Consider the following 22338-nt stretch of genomic DNA (forward strand, 5'->3'; position numbering starts at 1 on the left):
CAGACATGACTGATCTACAAATAAATACTTCAAAAACTCTGATCTTTGTAGGATGTACTGAACAGTTTCTCTCCAACGTGAATTCTCCAGTGAAACCCTCGTGTTTTGTCAAGAAGCCCTAATTTTAAGAAAACACCCTGCTCTGTGCAAGTGAAGTAGTGAGGTACTAAATGCAGAAGTATACAGGACTCAAGTAATCTACGATTGTTTCTGAGGACTGTGCACAGAAGTCAATCTAGGGTCAGTGCTGAAGTGCAGTTCGTCACATCAGCACTAAGCTCAGAGCACTCTGGACACTTCCAATATTTTAAGATAAGAACTCCTGACGCCACAAGTTACAAATAGAGCATTTCTTATTAAATCCCATTTTCTTGGGGCAGAACATACTCATTCAGGAGTCAGTAGACTTAGACAAGGGTGCAGACAGGAAACAAAACTACTTTCCAATATATCCTAACCAGTCTGATGGTCTTGCTGAAGACATTATCTTCGAAAAGGTATAAACGTTTGGCATTCCAACAGAGAAGGCCAGTATCAGGTTTGGGGTTTTTTTTGTTGTTGCCATTTAAAAAGCAGTAAGGGATTAAAATAAACTATGGTAAGGCACCTAACAAAACAAGGAAAGGCCAAAATCAAGAGCCACCTCACATTTCTCAGCTCCACATTAGACAGCTGAGAGGACCTGATGACATGGAAGAGGGCTGCATGTTTTTGGAAACCGCTACAGCAGACCGGTATCAAGTGCCTATGGCATATACATCAGTTAGAGTTAGGACAGATATATAAATTGGCATCTCAAGACAAAACTTTGTCAAGCCTGAGGGGAATTTGCACAATGCATGTAAAACAGGCATGGAACTGACAAAAAAGGAGGAAGACAACAACAAGCAATGCTGAAAGAGATGGTCCAGCCTGGAGAAAGGTTATTAGATGATTTCCTTAGGAGAAAGTTTTACCTTACTATTTACATTTTACCAACAATCAAAAGAAGCATACAAGTATACCTGAAGTTCTGACTGATTGCATCATCACAGACTATGATGTAGGCCTCAAAGATAAACACATGACATTTCATTTCACATCTGATTATATGAAGTGCAGGAACATACACCAGGAAACAAGTAAAGAACCCACTAAGGGTCACACAGTTGAAATTACTTTGACCAAAGGATCATTTCCTGATAGATCACAGGACAACTATGTGCCATTAATTGAACAATTCCTCAGATTTAGGCATCAACAGAAAAAGGTGTGGCAAGACTTCAGTCAGGAGAGCTTTGAAACAAAGCCTCCTGAACCCCTTCTTTACGGCAAAACTCTCTATAAGCGTCACCAGAAGATCTTTGACCAGAAAAGCCAGGTACCACAACAGAGTGGAACACACAACAGGTGGCAGAATTCCAAAGCAAATGGGTAAGATGGTAAAAGTGAGTTTATAAACCATACTTCCCCAACAGCCATTGTACTATATCACCTCCAAGCTTGTTTTTAGTCAGCTAAATACTACCTGCAAGTTCTGTAACAGCCTGATCCATGTAAGTTTTCGTTTTCAACTCCTCAGGTCGAGCAGCTAACCCTTCTTTCTCTCCATCCCTTTTCTCCCCTCCCCATTTAACTCACCTTCCAGCTTAAGCTGCAAGCTCCCAGATTGTTGCCGTGATGGTCCACTATATAGTCTCTAGGACCTTCCCTCTGCCAAGCAAGTTCAGTTGATGCCAGGGAAGGAGTAGCCTCTCCTGCTCCTCAGAGGGCCTACCTGACCCAGTCATACTATGATCAGTTTGTCTAAGGAGTAAATAAAATATGCTTCTTGTAATAACAGCCTCTTGCTGACAGGAACAAAAAAAGAAAGTAACAACAATAAGAAAAATTGAGAGGAACTTGAGGATGACACACCCAAACTAGTACTTATTATGAAGAAATCAGCAAGCTAATTATCTCAACACCAGAGGACAGGAAAGGGGCAAAACTTAACACCAAATCAACAAAAAACAATCAGCAACTGTGTATGCCTATCTTGTACTGGCCTGTATACTCCTACCAGACAGACACCTGCTTAGAATACATGCCAGCAAAGGCATACATAGAAACATAGAATCACTTAGGTTGGAAAAGACCCTTAAGATCATCAAGTCCAACTGCAAACATAACGCTGCCAAGTTCACCACTAACCTATGTCCGTAAGTGTCACCTCTACAGGTCTTTTAAATACCTCCAGGGATGGTGACTCAACCACTTCCCTGGACAGCGTGTTCCAATGCTTGACAACCCTTTCAGTGAAGAAACTTTTCCTAATATCCAATCTAAACCTCCCCTGGCGCAACTTAAGGCCATTCCATAAATCAGCAAGTCAAATGTTTATAACTGGGCAAATAAAATCCAAAGAACAGAATTACCACATGCATAAAGAATTATAATGTATTACTGAAGACCCAATACAACTTCTGTGAAAGGGAAGTCACACTTCAAACACGACTGAGTTATTTGAAGATGTCAGTAGGCATGTAGACATGGGACACTAAGAATAAATCAAGATTTCAAAAAGACATCTATTGACATCCATCTCCAAAAGCTTTAAAAACCTCCCAAGCAACAGAGGTGAAGTCCTTGCACCGATAAGGAACTGGTTAAAAGACAGAAGTAAATGGATAGTTTTCACAGCAGAAGGTCACAAACAAGAGTGTCCCAGGGTTGCCTTTCCTCTTCCACCCAAAGAGATTACCTAATAAAGTGACAATCCACTGCCTGGTACAGTCTAGTATTAGCAGCAAAGAAAAATCAAGAGAACATCAGGGGAACTTCAAAATATTGAAGTATCGAGATGGTAAAAATCAAAGATTATTACCAAAAGCAAGTAAATATTAAGCTAAATAGTGGAGAAAGCAAGTCTTCGTATTACAGAGACAGTAATGGGCTCTGAACTGACTCATCACTCAAGCTTTATCTTGGGGTTCCAATACATAGTTCTGTGAAAGGATGAGCTCCATAAAGGGCATATCAAATGCTCTGACTTCTTAAAGGAAGATCTGCATTGTTCCCTGGTTTTCACCACATAAATTCACACTGATGTGATCTTGAATACATGCAGTTCTAGTTTCCCGACTCAGGAAGAGAGCAGAACTAAGAAAACACATGAAAGGAGGGAAGAACAATCAAATTTAATAAACAGCTTCTCTATAAGGAACATGTAAGAACTCTTCAGCTTGGGGGATGGAAGAGATGGTCAAGGGAAGATAGGTCACGTCTTCAGAAAAAAAGAAAATTGGAAAATCCCCAAAACCACATGAATAGGAAACACCTTTGCTATCTCTTGCCTTTTTTAAGTAATGGTTTCATATGGTGCTTCCACTTCTTGTTTTAGGACAAAAAGGAGAGTCTTGTAACACAATATCATCAGGGGACACCAGAGATCCACTGAAGTTTTACGTTGCTTCAAAATCACACACCCACACAAAATCAAGAATAACTTATGGTAGAATAATCTACTAAATCAGTTATGAAAAACCAAGAAAACTGTTTTTCTCCCAAGGATCAAGACAAGTGTCACTGAAGGCTGGAAGATATTTCAGAAATATCATTGTGTATTAATAATTTTTTCCCTAGCAGTCCACCACTGGCTGCAGACAACAGATCCTAGACTAGACAGACTTGCTCTGATCTAGTAGAGCTGTTCTTATCTGATGATGCAGAGACAGATTATTATGACCCCCATTCAACATGGTCCAGACTATACTTTGTTTGAAATACTGTTTAGCATGACTCTGTAGAACCCATTCAAATTGGAACAGGAGGAAAGGAAAATACTCAAACAGAACACAAGAACAGAGAGCGTATTATAGCCTCTATACTGCAACTGGGATTGTACCACAGTGCAGATAGTAAACTTTGGACAATATCTGCTATTAACAGTTTGCACTAGCTTGTACACTTGTAGCTACATTTTTTTCACTTGTCTGTGAACTACTTGTTTAAAATTCAAATCCACTACAGCAACTTTTGAGTCATTAGTGCTGATTATCCATTAACATTCAGTTTTTACTATGCTAAATAAGCAAAAATATCTGAATAGGAATAAAAATAGAAGGGGAAAGGGGAAAAATAGAAGGGGAATACATAAGGAAAATCCCTAAATGACAGTGTTGTCACAATACATGAAAACTGGGGATAAATTGAGGTTAGAAGTTGGGACACTTCTAGCCAGAATGAGTTTGGGATCCATTTCCAAAAAAGAACAATTAAGTCCTTCCAAATAGCTACTGATTAGTACGTGAAAGTCCGATAACAAGGTAGCAGACTTCATGACCTGGCAAGATTGCCAGAGACTGACATTTCCTGAATAAGGTGATAGGAAGAAGCATATACCCCTTTTCCTCAAGCACCAGGAGATAGGATATCTAGCAGCAGTACATACAGAAACAAACAGATGGGATTACACACTTAGAGGAAGACATCACATAAGTCTCCTGGACCGAAAGACAGAAAGTATAATTTGCCTTGGTGAGCATGTTTGTGGTGTAACGCAAGTCAATTGTGAAGACACTCCATATAGAAACATACAAAAAATCAGAAGCTGAGAGAAAAACTACCTGTGGAGACATATAAAGCTGTCAGAATTGCTTTAATGGCACTGACAATAAATAAAAGGAAAGGTTTGGAAGCAAAGACAAATGGGTCATTTTAAGGAGAAGTCAAAGATAGAAAATGACTGGCTTATGAAAGTTGAAGGATGGAGAGATAGGGTGGTCCAGGAAGAATAAAAAAAAAAAAATTGAAGGAGCATGAACCAGAATCACAGCTAAGTCCACAGTCACTGCATTATTCAGCTGGTAGCACAGCAAACTTTTGAGACAGAGTTTGGCACAGTTAGCACTAGAGCCCTTATACAGAGCAGCCTAAGGCAGCAGTAGATCCTAAGTAGATCCTATTTTTCTTCCCCCTCATCAGATGGCTAACACCAGAATGACCTGTATCTGAACTACAGGTCACGAAGCAGTAGCCATTTGATAATCCTCCCCCCATACTCAGATTAGGAGGCTTAATAGCTACACTTAGGTGAAGTCAAATCTTCACATTTAACTGGGCCTTGCTGTGGCACACTTTCTGTTCTGTGAGCCAAACTGACAGCTGCGATCACAAGCTGGAGTCCTTCAAAGCAGTCTTCTATAATCTATATCTTATATGGCAGCAATATTAGTTCACTGTTAATCAAAAGATGTCCAGCAGTTTTGCACCAGTAGTATTTTAATCTGGCACTATAAAATTGTGTAGTACTTTCAGAACTGAAAACAAAAAACTTTTAAATAAGATGGGCAAAGCTTTTTGACAGTAGTTATGAAAAGCAGCAGCATATTCAACCCTAGATTAATTACACTGCCCTCTGACCTGTTAGTGGCTCAGCAGACTAGAAATGCACTAAAGCTAGCTTATAAAGGAGTGGAATTATGATGGTGAGAACTATTATTCATATATAAGATTTTAACTAGCCTTTAATTAAGATGATTTGAAGAAGCTGGGAACTGTAGAATGAGGAAGATAAATATTTATAATCTGAAAATTAAGCATTTTTAAAAGCAGTTGGTAGCATTTTAAAATAAAACACATTGCAAAACAACAAATTTTTCCACTGAACAGCTCTTTAAACATGAATAATCAATCCCCAGCTGCCACAAAAGCTAAGATGTCTCATAATTGGAAAGCAGGACCCTACCAAGTTATACAGAAACTGAAAGCTGAGGAACATAGTTAAAGAGGTCACAAATTCAGTAAGCTTTCATTTACCAACAGACTTTAAAGAAAAATTTCACATCTAGTGACATTTACCCAACTCATGCCAATACAACACATGCTGCTATGGAGATGCAAGGCTGGATGGATGTTGAGAACCAAACACAATTAAAAGCAACAGCTGAGACTCCAAAAGAATTTTGCAAAGAATAAAACATTTATCTAACAAGGGGTTAATCCAGCTTCTCAAGATACTACACAGGAACCTGGTCTGTACCAGAAGTGGAAACAAAAAGTAAGATGACAACTTGACACATGGGTCTTTGATCCGAGTCTCACACGCTCCTGACCACACCCCATAAAAAGGAATTCAACCTCTACCGCTCAATGCATTTCTGCAGATTCAGAGCCCCCTGCTCTTTGTAATACATCTTCCACCCCCTTACTGGCTCAAACAGATGAGCCACTACCATCCATCTTCCCTTCCCTACTCTCTTCTCCCTTCTTCCTGGTTTCTCTATGCCTTTAGTGGATGGAAGGATAAAGTGGTAGATTAGCAGTGGGGGAAAAAAAAAAAAAAAAAAGATGTATCACATAACAACTTCACACCCTCAAACAAGGTTGGTTTGGGTGGTTTTTTAATGTATGGTAGCTAAATTTATAACATCATCCTGTTTTTCACAAGTTTGATACTAAACACGTGAATCACAAACTCAGTTCTGTTCCAACCTACCTTATCAAAGTTCCCTCCAAGCACATGGAAGAGAGCAAGGTTCAAGACAGTGGTCCTAACTCGGACGAAGAATTTTAAGTTAGTGAAGCCTACAAAGCTCTGGCTGACCTCTATACTTCACATAAACACACTGAACTCTAAAGGTTAGAATAACAACCTTGTTTGAAGCCCTGATGCTCGAGTCATATTCAAGAAGAAGGGATCCATTGTAACTATCTATTCAAAACACCCATATAATACAGCTGAAAAATAAAAAAGGCAAGGGCGGATAGGGGGAAGAGGTACTAATTCTTCCCATTTAGCTGTAGGCAGTACAAGCCCTGGCTACTTGCCAGCAGTTGGAATACAGCTCCTCAACAGCATACACTGATCTGATAAATTGATCAGCATGACACATTCCTATTATTATTTCCCTCACACAACTACTAGTACTTATTACCATAGCAAGACAGTTCAGGAGACTCAACTAACCAAAAAACAACCCAGAGCAACAACAAAAAAGTCACAGTAGGCCCCCCAGACTAACTTAAAACAGAAGGGCACTGTTAGATCAGACAAGTTCCACTACAAAGAGAGAACAAGTGGAAAGATGTTATTGTTAGTGCTACTGTATTCTTGCTCTTGTCAATAATCTTGTTGATTAGGATGCTGTTCAGCCAACTTCGTTTCCAGCTCACTTCAAACCCCCAAAAAACTGTTGCTAAAATAGGCAGTCACTAAAAATCAGAAGCCTTACACTCCAGTAAAGCTACTTACACTTGACTCAGGAGAAAAAGCAGGTACGTAGTAAACTTGATTAGGAAACCGATCCAAGTTAAACTAGATCTGACCTTTTCTTTCCTATTCTTCCTCCTGCCACGTTTCCCCTCCTGTTTTCTAGGTTAGTTTTAAGCTAGATTAGTTTTACAGTCTAGTTTGTTGAACTGTTTAATAAATGAATGCTCATACCAGTCGACATAAGTCATGAAGGTAGGTACAGTGAGTCCAGAAAGAAAAACAATAAAATTGTGTTAGGCATCAAAAAAACCCAGAAGTTACCAACCTCAACCATTAGTACACAGCTACCAAATGCCAATTCAAGGGAAAAAACGAGTCTGAGTTGCAGTGACAATATCTGTACTCCATGTTTCTGGTTTACACAAGTTCCAGCTTAAGAAACTCTTAGTGCCTACAATGTAGAAAGACTATTTTTTTCCTTCATAAAATTATGCTCCACACATCCTTACAATTGCAGGTTCACAAGAGATCAGTGAACACGTACTGCATCTACTGCTAGATACACAGAACTTCCTCCCCCTCCCTTTTAAACTAAGCCTCTGGGTGTCATTACTCTAACTTTTTTTGTACTGTTTTCCCAAGTAAAAATTTATCTCAAGAGTCAAACATAAGATATCCCTTCAAAAACACATAATGACAGCAGTAGGCAATTACTTCTTTCTGAGAGAAAAGCTGATGAGTTGAAACGGATTGTAAGAGGACATGGAAAAGAAGCTGATTTAACACTACATATTTGAAACAAAGATAGTCCAACACAAGCAAAACAAACCCCATGTGTTTTCTCTTATTTCAGACTAAAGACAGATAATGTGATACATACACCGCAGCAACTTCCAATGACTTACATATACACACTGACCATTTTTTCCTCTTTTGTTAACCTGCTTAGTTCAAGGGAAACCGGGATGGTATGTTTAGGGCTGTGTTCCATTCCTGGCAGCTGACAGTGCCATAGGCAGCTAAACCAATCCAATGGCTTATTTCTACCATTACCCATCCTGCTTCTGTTGCACAGTCCCACCCCCGTCCTTGTGCTAGCACCAGCATCCATCAGATTTTTTTTTTTTTTTTTTTTGCAAACCCCTAACTCCTCTCAACAGACAATTGACCAGCTATTGAGTTAAAGGAGATCAGACAGGGGTCTGATAAGTGCTGATGCAAGCATATGAGCAGCAGGAGCATGCAGTCAGGATTGCGATTTCTCCATTCTGGTAATAGTTCCATGAGACTTGATGCAAGATAGCACTTTACTGTATTCTTAGATTGTGGTTTCATAATAAGCATTCAACGCTAATGCTGACTTGAACACCTGCCTCTGTAACACTAGTTTGACCTATTCCCTTACATGATACCATCTTCCCGCATTGCATCAAAACTGCCTGTGAACCTGTGCTGTGATTCTGATCTAGATTTAATTCCTGTTCTTCTTCCAACATTTGCAGTAACACTGAGATTACTTCCCTTATCTGTTTTACGCTGGAATCGTGCCAAGAGTTTCACATCACAGCTCCACAGAAACACCTGACACCAGTATTACTACCCATCATACTGGATGATGGCACTATGGCCATAGCAAGCTTGTCTGCTGTTTAAAGAAGCTGGAGTGCCAAGGACGCAAAATAGTTCAAAGCAGGTATCATTTTGAAATCAGTCTTGCATACGGTCTGTTAGTGTGCTGACAGGTAATGGAGCATCAAGCCACCAAAACAATCAGTAGCAGATAGACAAGAACATTATAGATGTAGAGTAAAAAAACCTAGTTCTGCCACTGCTACTGTGGCAGCTATAAAAATCACCTACAACCGCCGCAGTGTTACAGAAAATGTGACACTAACCTGCTGCAAAGTACTTACAGCCACTGTGAAAGTGAGAACACTTCTGCGTATTGTAGGAATAAGGATACGAAGTAGTTAATGCAGGAGTGTTGCAAGCGTGGGGATAATACCAAATGCAGTAGCTACATCTTTTGTTTGGGGGGAATCCCTCTTCCTGGAAAGTGCACTTGAGAGACGGCTTGTTCAAAAATAGTAGGCTGGAGCCAAGTTCAAGTATTTAAAAAAAAAAATTGAAAGTCTAGATCCATCAAAACAGAATTAGATGTACCAACGTATCCTAGTTTGGAGGGAAAAAAGTCTGAAAAAAATATAACAAGAGTAAAGGAGTACTTGTATGCTAGATTTCACAAGCATACAAAAATGGATTTTTACTTTGATCAAATTTCAGTTTTCATAAGAAAGCAATACCAAGGCTATTTCCTGTCAAATGTGTGCCCTTGAGCTGCAGCAGAGGAACAGTAAAACTTCTACCCTTCCCCTCCCCCAAAATGGCAATGCGTTTGTTTTTTTTTTTCTAAAGTAGTTGAGATAATATTTTAAACTTTCACAACAAAAGACTATTCAGTGTCTTTTATATGTTCACAATTCGCTGCAAGGCCCTAGCAAGAAGACTTCAACTTCCATAACTGGAGTTACCTGGCACTTTCTGTTAAAAAGCCTGAAGTTACTCCTCCAAACTTTATGCACAGCATACCGTGATAACACAGCAAAAAGCACCACCTCATGCTGAAGCTTTTTCTTGCACCCCAGCAATTACTAGGTCTCTCCTCCGTGCCTATTCATGAAAGTTATGGGGACTCAATGTACTTGCCAACACTCTACCTGTAAAGTTCAAATGAAATCAGTCAGTGGGATCAATCACTGCTTTGAAAAACTGCATAAATCCTGTTTCTTAAGGCTGACCACAGTATGAAGCTAGACTTTTATAGTTCCATACTACCAAAGCCTCTCAATCTAATGGAATGCATTCAACCAATTCACATTACAAAGTTTTAATCAAAAAGCACCAAAGAGCAATTTTTAAGCATTCTGATATTCACCTCTATAAAATATCTTGGAATTTAAACCACCACAGAACTTGGTTGCTGGCTAAGTTAGGTACTTCAACTCTGAGCTGCCTGGCACTTTTCCATAAACAGAGAATTTAGAATTAGAGTATTTTGTTTGTTAGTTTTGTCACAAAGACTATACGTAGGACAAAACATACCAGTAAGTGCTGCTATAAACAGTACTTGTTAGCGCATATTATGCATGCTGTAACACTGACAGAATCAAGATCTTCAGGTGCCTTCTAAGAGCATCTAGTTGTGAACTCTGATCGAGCCATGCAAGAGTTAGGTACATCCGTAAGCACAAGTCTAGGCATCTTAGGAATGTTAGTGCTGAACATAACGCACACAAAGATTACCATCTGAACAGCCATTTTGTACTGAACACCTATTTAGAATTTCTGTGAATATATTCCATTCACTTACAATGTAAAGTCTTTTGTACCTTCAAATACGTTTAGATACCAAATAAGAGAACTCTCAGTAACGTCAGTGAAATTTTATCACTGTTTTTCTTCTCAAATTCTTTCAATGCTTGAATATTTTGATCTGAGACTTTAAATCATATTCCACAGGTCACAAATGAACATAATAGGTTGGCAAAACCCAAGCTTTTAATTCTAAAGCCCATGCAAATATTCAAGTCTGCAATCACGTTTTGACAATTCAGGAATCGAGCCCTTTGAACAGAGGTCCCCAACCATCACTGACCCTCAAGCAAACAGTATGCTGCAGGCAACTGAGCATTATTTCTGTCTCACTGTTGCGGATATGAACAATCTGTTGACTGTGAGCCTCAAGCTGGGCAATTACCATCTTGGAGGTATTATCTCTGGCTCAGTTTACCATTTCCATAAAGTAAGTGGATGAGGAATCCTTTACAGATAAAGGATTTCAAAGTCCTCAAGCAATCATACTACAGAAATGCAAATATCAAATATAGTATCAATATGATAAGTGATACAAGACATCATAATAAAGTTGTTCATCCCAAGGGTTTAGCAGAAACAATATGACATCGACAAGGAGTCTGTACTTTCTTGCTTCACTCTCCGAACATAATGCCTGACAAATGATAGTCCACAGAACCACATCACCTTTCAACGTTTTTTTTTTAATTTAAAAAATGCTAAGGGTAGAACGACCTGAGTTTTTTGTTGGTGGTGGTTTTTTGTTTGTTTTAGGATTGACAGTAAGCTAGTTTGAGAATTGGGGGGCTACTACTTTACTACATCATTTTCCTCACTTTGCTACAAAATGTATGATTCTTGAGAAGGGTGGAGAAAGAAAAAATAATTTATACCAAATCCATCACATTCACGACTCATTGCCCCCCATGTTGCTGTTTCAGCCATCAACTGGAAAATTGTTCAGACCTTCCAGTTAATACTAACTTTGTTAGACTCTTCAAATCCTTAGTAACACTTTGCCAAGTGAGAACAATTAACCATTTTTAGTTTGGAAGTTGGTTTGAGCTAATATAGGAGGTTATTTTACAGAATTTAATGTTACAGAATTTCAAAGGAGTAAAGAAAAAAAAGACAACCAACCCAAACCTGTTAAGTGTACTCTACCTCCATTATCCTGACTACTCACTTTCTTGCCACTGTTTACACTTTCTCTCAGATAAGGGCTGCTCAACAGGCATGCCAAGTAACAGTTCTTAACCAAGATAGCTCTTGACTAACTATTAAACCATAACCAATTGTCCTTTCTCCTTAGCAGCTGCTAATCATTTCGGGGCTCCTCTCTATTAACTGAATTTTGCATCATGAACATACAAAGAAATCATATCCTAAATAACTTTTATTCCAAGGAAAAAAAAAACTGAGCATGAAGCAACACCACAGCGCAATCAGTGTAAAATGTAAGTAATTACATCACGGTTTTACCCTTTGCAATTCTCAGTGGAAGAGCAACCCAAAAAAATGGCTTTGAAAGTTTCCTAAATGCAACAGATCTGCCCAGCAGTGGACCCAGCGTATGGCGAAATTTTGCCTTATGGAGCATTCATTACATTTCTTTGCAGTCCTTGTCAGTGTTGGCCATGCTGTGCAATTGTGTTCCCTGAACACATCTGGCAGCATACCATTACCACCGGAAAGTCTCTTCAGTCATCAACTGTCAAGCAGACTTTCAGGATTTTGGTTTAAATTTAAAACTGAAATGCCATTAAATAACAGGTCACCAGAGGAATGGCCACTTATATACTGTGAGAGGTATCAGTCCATCAGATCTACAGTTCATCACAGTATCTATGCCAAGGAACTAGCTCTCCCTATATATTCTAATTAAACTGCATTCTTTCCACAAGAAGCATTGTACAATGTATTAGTGTATGGAAATACATAAACATTATTTTTCCTAAACAATATTATAACTTGAAGGATTAAAAAGACAGTGCAAGCATACACAGGTATCATAATATATACACAGGTATTGTAACAGGTGTTTAAAAGTGTTATTGGGGCAGCACAGCAAGAATGAGAAGCATATATGCGTGAAGCAGCTACTGGGTTACTGAAAATATGTAAAAAACCCACAAACCCGGACAGAGCTAATCGCCTGTAATTATAAGTGTACCTACTTGTTAGATATTTACTTCTTTCTTTGATCTCGTCTCAAGCACACGCAGAAACACCGAGTGAATTGCTGCTTACCCTCCCAGTTACATCTAGACGCGTTTCCAGCGCGCAGCCGTCAGGGAGGATCAGCACTGACACTAGCATACTACTTGAAGATCAAGGATTTTATCTGTCTCCCTAAGAAGGGAAATGTCTGTTGAAACGCTACAAATAAGCGCTTCCTGGCATCGAAGTGCTCACCCCCCGAAACAAAAAAGCCCAGCCAGGGCCCGCAGACCGAGGCGTCCCCCGCCCCGGGATCGCAGCGCCGCGGCGGCACACGTAACAAATGCCAGCGCTCAAAGCGGGCAGCCCGCCCGCCCGCCGGGAAGGGGCAGGGAAGCGAGGGCAGAGGCGCGAGCCGCTAGCCCGGCAGGCCGCCGCGGCACGGGTACCCGCCCGGGCGGAGCGGCTCCGGCTCCGGCTCCGGCCCCGGCCCCCGCCGCCGCCCGTCCCCTCGGCAGGGCTCTCCCCGCGCGGGAACGCCGCCGGGGCGGCCGCCAGGGACCGCGCTCCCCCGCCCAGACACGCGGGGAAGTCACGTGACCCGGGGGGAACCTCAAGGCACGAGAGGCACCGGGGCAGCCCCGGGGGCGGGGGGGCGTGCGAGGGGAGAACTGCCGTCGCCATGACAACTTCCAGGGGGGAGGGAAAACTTCAAATCCCAACCGTCAGTGCAGGAGCGGCTCCCTCTTAAAGGCGCACACACACAGACAGGCGGGCTCCCTCCCCCCCTCCGCCCCCCAGGCACTGGCGATGGAGGCGGAGAGGAGGGGGGCAGCCACCGGCACTCACCGCGCGAACGACGAGAAGCCGAGACAAAAGGACCCGAGCCGAGAAAGGGTCTCGGCCGGCGGCGAAGGGAGGGACCGAGCGGCCCCAACCGAAGCCGTAACGCCCACCCTCGGCTGCCCGGAGGCGGCTTAGGACCTTCGCTCTCCCCCACAGACCCCGTCTCCGCTTCCGCCCTCCAAGAAAGCCGCTGGAGCCGCTCCTCCATCCCCGCTCCCCCCCTCCGCCCACCCGAGAGACCCGGGCTCAGGGCGCCTCGCCCGCTCCCCCCGCGGAGACCCCGCTCCCCGACTCGCCGCCCCGTTCCCCTCAAGGACCCCGGTGCCCCCTCCCCCGCCCCTCGGTCCCCCCACTACAGCCGGGATGCCCCGTCGTCCCCCCGTCTCTTACCCACACAGTGCATGAGCCGGTGCCGCCAGGAGTCGAGTTCTCGGCGGACTCCCCTGCGCTCCGCCGTGCAGCGAGGGCTCCGGCACTGGGAGGCGGCGGCAGGAGGAGCGGGAGCCGCGGCGGCCATTCTGTCTGTTCCCTTTTCCATCTGCCTCTGACCTCACGCCCGCTCATTTACATACGAGCGCGCGCGCCACCCAGAAGAGCCGCGCGCTCCCCCGGCTCCTCTCCCTCCCCCCCACCCCCCTTGCCTCCTCGAGCGCGTGCCCGCGCCCCCCCCCGCCCCTGCTCCGCATCCGGGGCGGGGAGCGCGCGCCGCCTGGCGGGGTGATTGACACGTGTCCCCCGCTCCCCGCGGCGCCCCCGCCCCGCCGCGGGCCCTCCCCGGCTGCCGCCTTTCCCCGCAGACAGCGGGCCGGTTCGGTAACCGGGCCCAAAACGGACACCCCCCTCCCCCCCCGCCGCCTTTCCCATAGATGTCCCCCCGGCCTACAACTCCCGCGGGGCAGCGCGCCACCTGCTCCGGCCCGGCCAGGGCAGGCAGCAGCAACGCACGCCGGGAGTTGTAGTTCGTTGAGGGAGGGGGACTGGCACCCGCCCCCGAAGCTTTCCCCACCGGGAAGGCACCGCGGACGGTCCCTCCAACGGCTCCGCGCTGCCTGAACCCCAACACCGCAGGGCCACCCTCGCCCCACACCTCCCGGCACCGCAGCTCGGTCGGAGGCAGCTCTGGGTTAAGCGGATTTCAAAAAGCGGCGCAGGTCTCGCCCTCATCCCATCATCTACCCCGGGTGCTGCGTGGAGCAGGGCTCGCTCATGGCCCACGGCCCCCCCCGCAGCCTCTTCCGCCTCCTCGCCCACACCTGACCCCCGGGGCTGCTGCCCATCATGGCAGTCCCTTCCCCCTTCCACCCCCTTATTCCACGACAGCATGGACGTGGCTGTCACACGAGGGAAGGCACAATGCTATGCCTTCCTAATTAGTTTGCAAAATTCACTCCGTAGGGAGTTTCTCAAAGTTCTCTAAACTCCTGCTCGGTTCACCAGAATGTTTTTAACGGCTTTGCCTTCAGCCTACTTTTTATAAGGGTGTCGATCACATACAGTTGGACAGGGAGGTGAGCTGGGAGCCGGCATCACACAAAACACAGCATTACCTCTCACCCCCCCCTCTGGAAAAGACTAGCATGGAAACTAGAAGCAAGTCAGTTTAGTTCAATATCTGGGAGCACGCCTGAGAAAGCTTACCCTCAACCTACGAATGACTTCAGAACTAAAGTCAGATTAAGATAACTGCAAGAAAGTTAACACACAAACGTCAGATTGGATTACTTGGAGCATTTGACAACCACTGGGACAGCCAGTTTCACTGCTCTGCGCACATAGTCACCCTCATGCTGTACCTCCGGACTCCAGCACAAGACAGACATCCCTCAGCACCAGTCTAACGTGACAGTTGCTACCCATGCCTTGCAAGAGAGCAATTAACAGTCTTGAATTCCCCAGACAGAAAAATCAAGATCTTGCTGTTTTCTCAGATCCTGGTGCATCTTTTGAGTGCCTCCTCCTCCGCCACACCCCCCTCCTCTGAACAGTCTTTGTATGCAGCACTACTTCAGCAAGAAATGACATTTTCTGTGCCTACTTGCAGGTTGTGGTAGAAAACAGCATTTAATAAGGCCACAGAAAAGACACCTTGTTTCTCCCCTCCCTCCCCCATAAGGGTTGAAGGAGCAAGAATCTTGTCAAGAATCTTGTCACCCTGGCTGGCAAGAATCTTGCCTGGCTGGCAAGAATCTTGTCACCCCTATCTAGACACATTTCTTTTTCCTGTGCTAGAGGATGAGCCGAGTTAACAACAGTAATTCTGCATCAAAGCCACAGAGGGGTTTCAACTTTGAACAAAGAACGGGAAGCCATTGCCCACTCATCCATCCCTCTATGTATCTGTGTAGAGGGTCAGTGCAACCAGAAGCAGGGCTATTTGGGAATGGAGCCCTTACCACCTTTCAGTGGAGCATTTCAGGAGAATGGCAAGACTGGAAGTGCAGGTGAAAAGGCAACCTATTGCTTCCTCTAGCTTTTCATCACAGCAGCCAGCACTACATTGCGAAGCTGCTGCTTGCCATCTCCTGGCTTCCTCCTTCTTCACCTCAGATCCATTGCGAGTACCTGGGCTCTCTTATTTGCACTGGACTTCCAGACAGCAACAACAATTATCAGCCTTGTCTCAGAGAAACAGCAAAAACCAAGGCAACTCCAGTAAGGTGTTATCAAAGCCCGCACAAACTAAAATGGAACCTTATTTGAACAGAATGCATCTGTTTTGAACTAGTAATAGCCTCCATTAAAAGTATTCTTTTTTGCCACAAAATAGGCTTAAAAAAAATAATCTGTCATGCATTTGCTTCTCCTGCAAAGCTTCCATGGTGGATATTTCCTTCTGAACTTCTTAAAGATGTTCCTTTTTGTGGGTGAAGGACATATTCAGGGATTGCCTATAGAACACAGTCCTGAAGGTCAGTTCTGCTTCCACTGGAATGAACAAAACTTTGGTAACAGATGACAGGTCACATATTTTTTTTTAAAGAATTTTCATAAAAATAAAAACTTTGTCACTTCTGTAAAACAGCTAATTGAGATTAATACATTCAACACACAGGAATTTTAAACACTATTAATTTAACTGAATCCCTGAGGTTATCTAGCAGGAATCAGTTTCATAGGGACACAAATGCCCTGCATCTGAAGAGTTTTATTTTGACATGTCTTTATGTCTAAATAAAGAGTAGAGAAGAAACTACACTGCCCCCCCATTTTGTTCATTTAACACACTTTTTGTTGTCATTTCAAGGTTCCTCCCATTTGAAAGACTTCTCCATGCATGAACGAAAAAAAAAATAAACCTGGCTAACAAAGTTGGTGGGCAGATTTCAGGGAGCAGGAGGAGGAAAGGGGAAAGAAAAAATTTCAAGCTGAATTTTTATAGTTGCCTAGATTTTGAACTCCTAAGCCTTCTGAAAATACTGCCTAGACATCAGATATGGTGTAGAGACTAGGTTTTGAACCACTCCCTCCTTTTGATTTTTTTTTATTCTTCCAAACTTAAAACTGAACCAGGCAACCCAAGGATCCTGCTTTGTCAAACCATCAGGGGTGTTATTTTTACATTAGCTTCTTCTTCTTCTTCTCTATGAAAATGACTTTCCAGCCAAGAGGTCACTTCTTATGTGGATTTGTACTTGATTTTATAGAAGCAATTCCACTTTTCTGAACAAGGGTTGGATCAAAACTCCAAGGCTGATCGAGGGTGGAAGCTGGAGCAGTGAGGGATAGCTTCGATTTAGTTAATTTTAGCTGCCTATCCTAGCTAATTTTTATGAGATCAGAGAGTCAGTTACTTAGAAATGGCTCTGGAGGCAAAGTCCAGTACAGTTTTGTCTGAAGCTACAGGAATTATTACTGCTGTTCTTTCTGTATGTTTTATCTCATATTAACTTTGGGGTAAAGAGAAATTAAAATAGTCACAGATGCTTATGGTTTGATACCACAACCCCATCAAAATCTGACATTTTGAATTAATTTTTTTGAACACACATTGGGGAGATTTAACTATCTTATTGAAACATTGCAAAATTGTTCATCACCAAAACCTCTTTATAATTAATCCCCAAAGGTGAAATTCACTCCTGTATAGACAGCTTTGCATGGCTCTTTGTCACGTAAGTACTGCTTTGTGGAAACTGGGGGTAAGGATGAAGTGTAATTAAAACAGTCTAACTCGAACAGTCAAAACCCTGTAGGAAGCCTTTTGCAGATGCTGTCTTGAAGTGAATATTTCCTGAAGTGGTGAGCTCCCTGTCTCACATGAATGCAATTTGTAAACCTGGAAATTGTCAGTGTTCTTGGTAAAACAGAAAGAGTTAAACGATGAATTGTGTGATAGCTTTATGAATCAGTATTTCAGAGAATCATTCATACTTGAAAGATATACCACAGCAGAAAATAGAAAGGTAAAAAAAAGTAACACTAGAGGAGATTTCACCATAAACACTAACATGATAATTTAGATACAGGATCTAGCCAAACTGAATAAAGGTTATTTAGTAATCAGTGTGAATATTAGATTGCCAATACCTGACTACTTAAACCTATTTGCAATATCCATTTTCTAACAATCTAGCACATTGTAAAGAATTCAGAGATGCTCAAAGATATACCACTTTCTTCTGCAGTGTCAGATGTAGGAAAAATGTCATTTTAAGCAATCAATTATATAGGCCATTTTTCCTTTTTTTAAAAAAAAAATCATTATTTTTTCCTCACTGGTCATTGAGAACTTAATCTTAAAAAATGCTAGGGGACTTAGCACATAGATTCCATAGAAGAAGCTCTGAGAAGCAAACCCTCCAGTTCTGTTCAGCGATCTGCATATGCTTTTATTCATGCTTTGAAGGCAGAATCCCTGTGGTCACTCCTAAAGGCACATTCATACAAAGTATTTAAGTTGCTCTAGATTTGCCTGCATAAAGCACGGTTCAAAGTCAGGAGCTGGAAAAGTACACCTATTCAAAAGCAACAGGATTTTTCAGGCACAATCTCATCCTTAGATTCAGGGTGTGATGAGTGGACAGCCAGCACAGATAGCGGTTTTGTGAGAGTCTGGCAAGATGCAAAAGAGCACAATCTCATCAGCTAGAATACCATGAATTTCAGAGATTTAAACTGATACACTGTACTGTAAAACGCCCTGGCTGAATAGGTTGGCAACCTCTGAAAGAGAGGTAAGCACAGACAGCTAGGGAACGATAACTATTTTGCCACAGCAGATGGATTTGTATGGTTTGAGGCATTACTGCTCCACCTGCTATTTCACCAACTGACAGCAGATACCTCCACTATTCCAAGTGTGATATACAGCCTATTCATTTTCCTGCCACGGAGGAGGAAGTTAACCTCCAGCAGAAGAAGCTGGACCAGCAGGTATAGTGCAGTACAGCAAGAATGCTGTGAGGGGGGACCACCCTGTTATCTACCTTTTCCCTGCCCACGGTGGCAAGCAACGCAGCCCAGCTGAAAAGATTATGCCTAATCAAATAGTCTAGACTTTGAATTTTCATAACAACTTCAATCAGTGTGAAGTTACACAAAAATATCTTTAAAAACAGAATTATTTTAAAAATGGCTAAAATCCTTCACAGTTAGTTGCAGACATCTGGGTTAGGGGCTCTGTAAGCCTTGAAACTTAAACCCAAAACATTTCCTTGCATTGTCATCGGTTCTAGTAAGGAAAATGAAAGCTCAAACTCAAATAAGAACAATTGGAGAAGTTTCCATTTCACACACAGGTGAAAGAATGATCTTTTTAACAGGGCAGAAAAGTCAGGCAACTTCAGGTCTACTCATTGGCTTTTGGATCACCAGGAAGAAGTAAGATTTACAAGTGTTCCAGGCTCCTGAGTTTTAGGCCTTTTATCTCCCTGTGCTCCTATAAAATTCAAAATAGTTTACAAATGGTAATGTGTGAAGAGGCTATAATTTAATACCAAATATCTGACAGATGAAGAAAGAAATGGCACTTGTTTACATCTGTAAATGGTTTAACCCCAGCCAGCAACTAAGCCCCACCCAGCCGCTTGCTCACTCGCCCCTGGTGGGATGGGGGAGAGAATCAGAAGAGTAAAAGTGAGAAAACTCATGGGTTGAGATAAAGACAGTTTAATAGGGAAAGCAAAAGCCCCACACGCAAGCAAAGCAAAACAAGGAACTCATTCACTCCTTCCCATGGGCAGGCAGGTGTTCAGCCATCTCCAGGAAAGCAGGGCTCCATCACGCATAACCGTTACTTGGGAAGAGAAATGCCATCACTCCAAACATCCCCCCCTTCCTTCTTCTTCCCCAGCTTTACATGCTGAGCATGACATCATATGGCATGGAATAGCCCTTTGGTCAGCTGGGGTCAGCTGTCCCAGCCGTGTCCCCTCCCGGCTTCTTGTGCACCCCCAGCCTCCTCGCTGGTGGGGTGGGGTGAGGAGCAGAAAAGGCCTTGACTCTGTGTGAGCACTGCTCAGCAATAATGAAAACATCCCTGTGTTATCAACACTGTTTCCAGCACAAATCCAAAACGTAGCCCCATACTAGCTACTGTGAAGAAAATTAACTCTATACCAGCCAGACCAGCACAATCTGCAATCTTGGGGTATAGTATTTGGGGTTCAGTGACTGCGTATTTCAGCAATACATACAATGAAAAGTACTGCTGTCTCTTAATTACAGGGTCTGCTTTTGTGAATCTCATCTGCATTAGTTGCTATCAGTATCTTTCAACATATGTGCACAACTGTATCTACACACAGGTTAACAGAAAGCTAGCCAAGGTGAATTTTTAACTGGACAATAACGTTTTTTAGCCAAAACCTGCTCCTTGAATCTCTACCTAGAGAAAAGTACCAGGAAGTTCATGAAGTGAAGCTTTCCTCAAGTAGAAAGGCAGCACTAAGCCAATCAAGTCAGCACTATATTTGCACCCCTGTTATTGGCCTAATTTTCTAAGTACATGAAACATGATTATTGCAGGCAGATGACAATTTTCCACAAACATACATCTTTATCCTTTGTATAGGAAGGTAAAAAAAGGGAAAATGCTTCTTATATATCCTAGCAGTAGTGCTCTTAAAGCTGTGAGGACCTAAGTAGGTAAAACAAAGTTTGTATCTGAGCGGAGGTTTTCTTATCAGACCATCTAATTAACTTAGCGAAAAGCAGCCAAACTTTCAAGAACACCGATAATCTTCAAGTCCTGTCTACATTAACTATACTAGATGATTTAATAGAGATGTCACTTCCATGTATCAAACTAGCCTTGTTTGTAGCAAGCAAGCGTTAGAATAAAACCCTGCAGTAAATGTTTATAAAATAGATGCACTCAGTTTTACATGGGTAACTAAAATGTGAATAGAGCTTTCAGTTTATACCATTTTAGAATACACAGTGCAATTTCCATAGGTTATTTTCAGATCTTTGTTTATCACTACTCTTTAAAGGCTAAGGGTCTGGTGATACTGTGGCCAAAGGGGCATGGTCTCATCACGCACATGTTCTGCTACACAAGAGCACAGGTGTATGAAGGCTGCAAAACATTTAGACAAACCCCTAGAGCTAGAAAAAGAATCACACAACTTTTATGGTGAGCTGAGCACATTTGATCAGAGTAGAATCCAAAATGTTACTTTACAGAATCACTCTTCAAAGCAGAGCTACATTTCAGTGCACAGTAAGGTATTAAAAATACAGCTTTAAGCAATATAGGCTTGTAAGGTGAAATCAAATGCTAATATGCAAACTACATGAAAGACTCTATGGTCTTAGCTTATCAAAACAATTAGATTACTTTGCAACTAGAAATATAGCAACTTTTGTTCAGTACTAATTTAAAACATTTATTATTCCTAAAGTGTTCTTATGAGGATGATATATCCTATGTTTCAGTACTAGCCTGGCAGAAAAAGGTGTGTAAGTGAAAGGAGCCAGCTTGAAATGCCAAAAAATAACAAATTAGTCTTCTATAGATTAGACTGCTGTTTTAACATGTCATTATTTGACTATTAAAATTAAATTTAGAGGGAAGGTAAAATCTGATATATACTCCTAAGTGATGTCTCCATAGCACTATCTATCAAATATGGCTGTTTTTTCCTTCCATTTAAACTGTTATCCTATGTTCCACACAGCTGAGTAATGTCACTCACTCTCTCTAAAGTTTCCCAAGTGGCCAAGTAATTTAAGTATGCCATCACAGAGCAACTCTGCAGCTGAAAATATACTGCTATTAAACCCAGAGAGAATAGATCACTAATTGCAGCTTAATATTAGAGACAGACATGAAATACTGAGCCAGCCATCAGAGCATGCGCTGATAATCCAAACTTATGCTATTATTGAAAAGACAAAGAACTGTTTACTGTCTTCATGAATGACTTCTACAATTACACTAGCTAAGTACTCGCTGAAGCTAAGTAATATAAAGGCTGCTAGTTCTGCTGTAGACCACAGATTAATTATCATTTCAGCTAAGGAGGAAATTTTTTCCCCCAATACTACTCCTCTTTGCGTGGAATGTCACACTGGGTGGGTTTCCCTGTATGACGGTAGCACCAACAGAGCATGCAGCAAGATACAGCACACATAGAGCATCAAACAGAGGACATGGTTCCTTCTCCCAGAAGGACTGCAATCTAAATAGAGAGGGAGAAGTATTGCGTAAGTAACACCCAGTTCACAAGCTGGCTGCTCCAATAGAGTCATCCCCCAGGAAGCAGAGCGTAGGGTACCACCTCCTAGGTCTCTAGGTCTCCCCAGGAGTGGATGTGTGTGTGATTCTGGGAGGAGGAAGGTGTATGCCTGTAACAGGTTTT

General features: G+C 42.5%; 1 protein-coding gene across 11 annotated transcripts in view; it reads right to left on the reverse strand.

The window, feature by feature from the left end:
• LCORL (ligand dependent nuclear receptor corepressor like) overlaps positions 1–14120 on the reverse strand; it is an 87674-nt gene extending 73554 nt beyond the window's left edge. For 3 of the 11 annotated variants that reach the window (XM_075499827.1, XM_075499829.1, XM_075499825.1), the window contains exon 1: positions 13925–14120. In XM_075499827.1, coding sequence (XP_075355942.1) covers positions 13925–14072 — 148 coding nt within the window. In that variant the 5' untranslated portion in view covers positions 14073–14120. Of the gene's footprint in view, positions 1–12705; positions 13097–13924 lie in introns of those variants that run through there. The other 8 variants (XM_075499836.1, XM_075499826.1, XM_075499830.1 and 5 more) reach the window with 8 other exon arrangements.
• Positions 14121–22338: the final 8218 nt, after the last annotated feature.

The sequence above is a fragment of the Mycteria americana genome, chromosome 4 (assembly GCF_035582795.1).
Source record: "Mycteria americana isolate JAX WOST 10 ecotype Jacksonville Zoo and Gardens chromosome 4, USCA_MyAme_1.0, whole genome shotgun sequence".
Classification (NCBI taxonomy): domain Eukaryota; kingdom Metazoa; phylum Chordata; class Aves; order Ciconiiformes; family Ciconiidae; genus Mycteria; species Mycteria americana.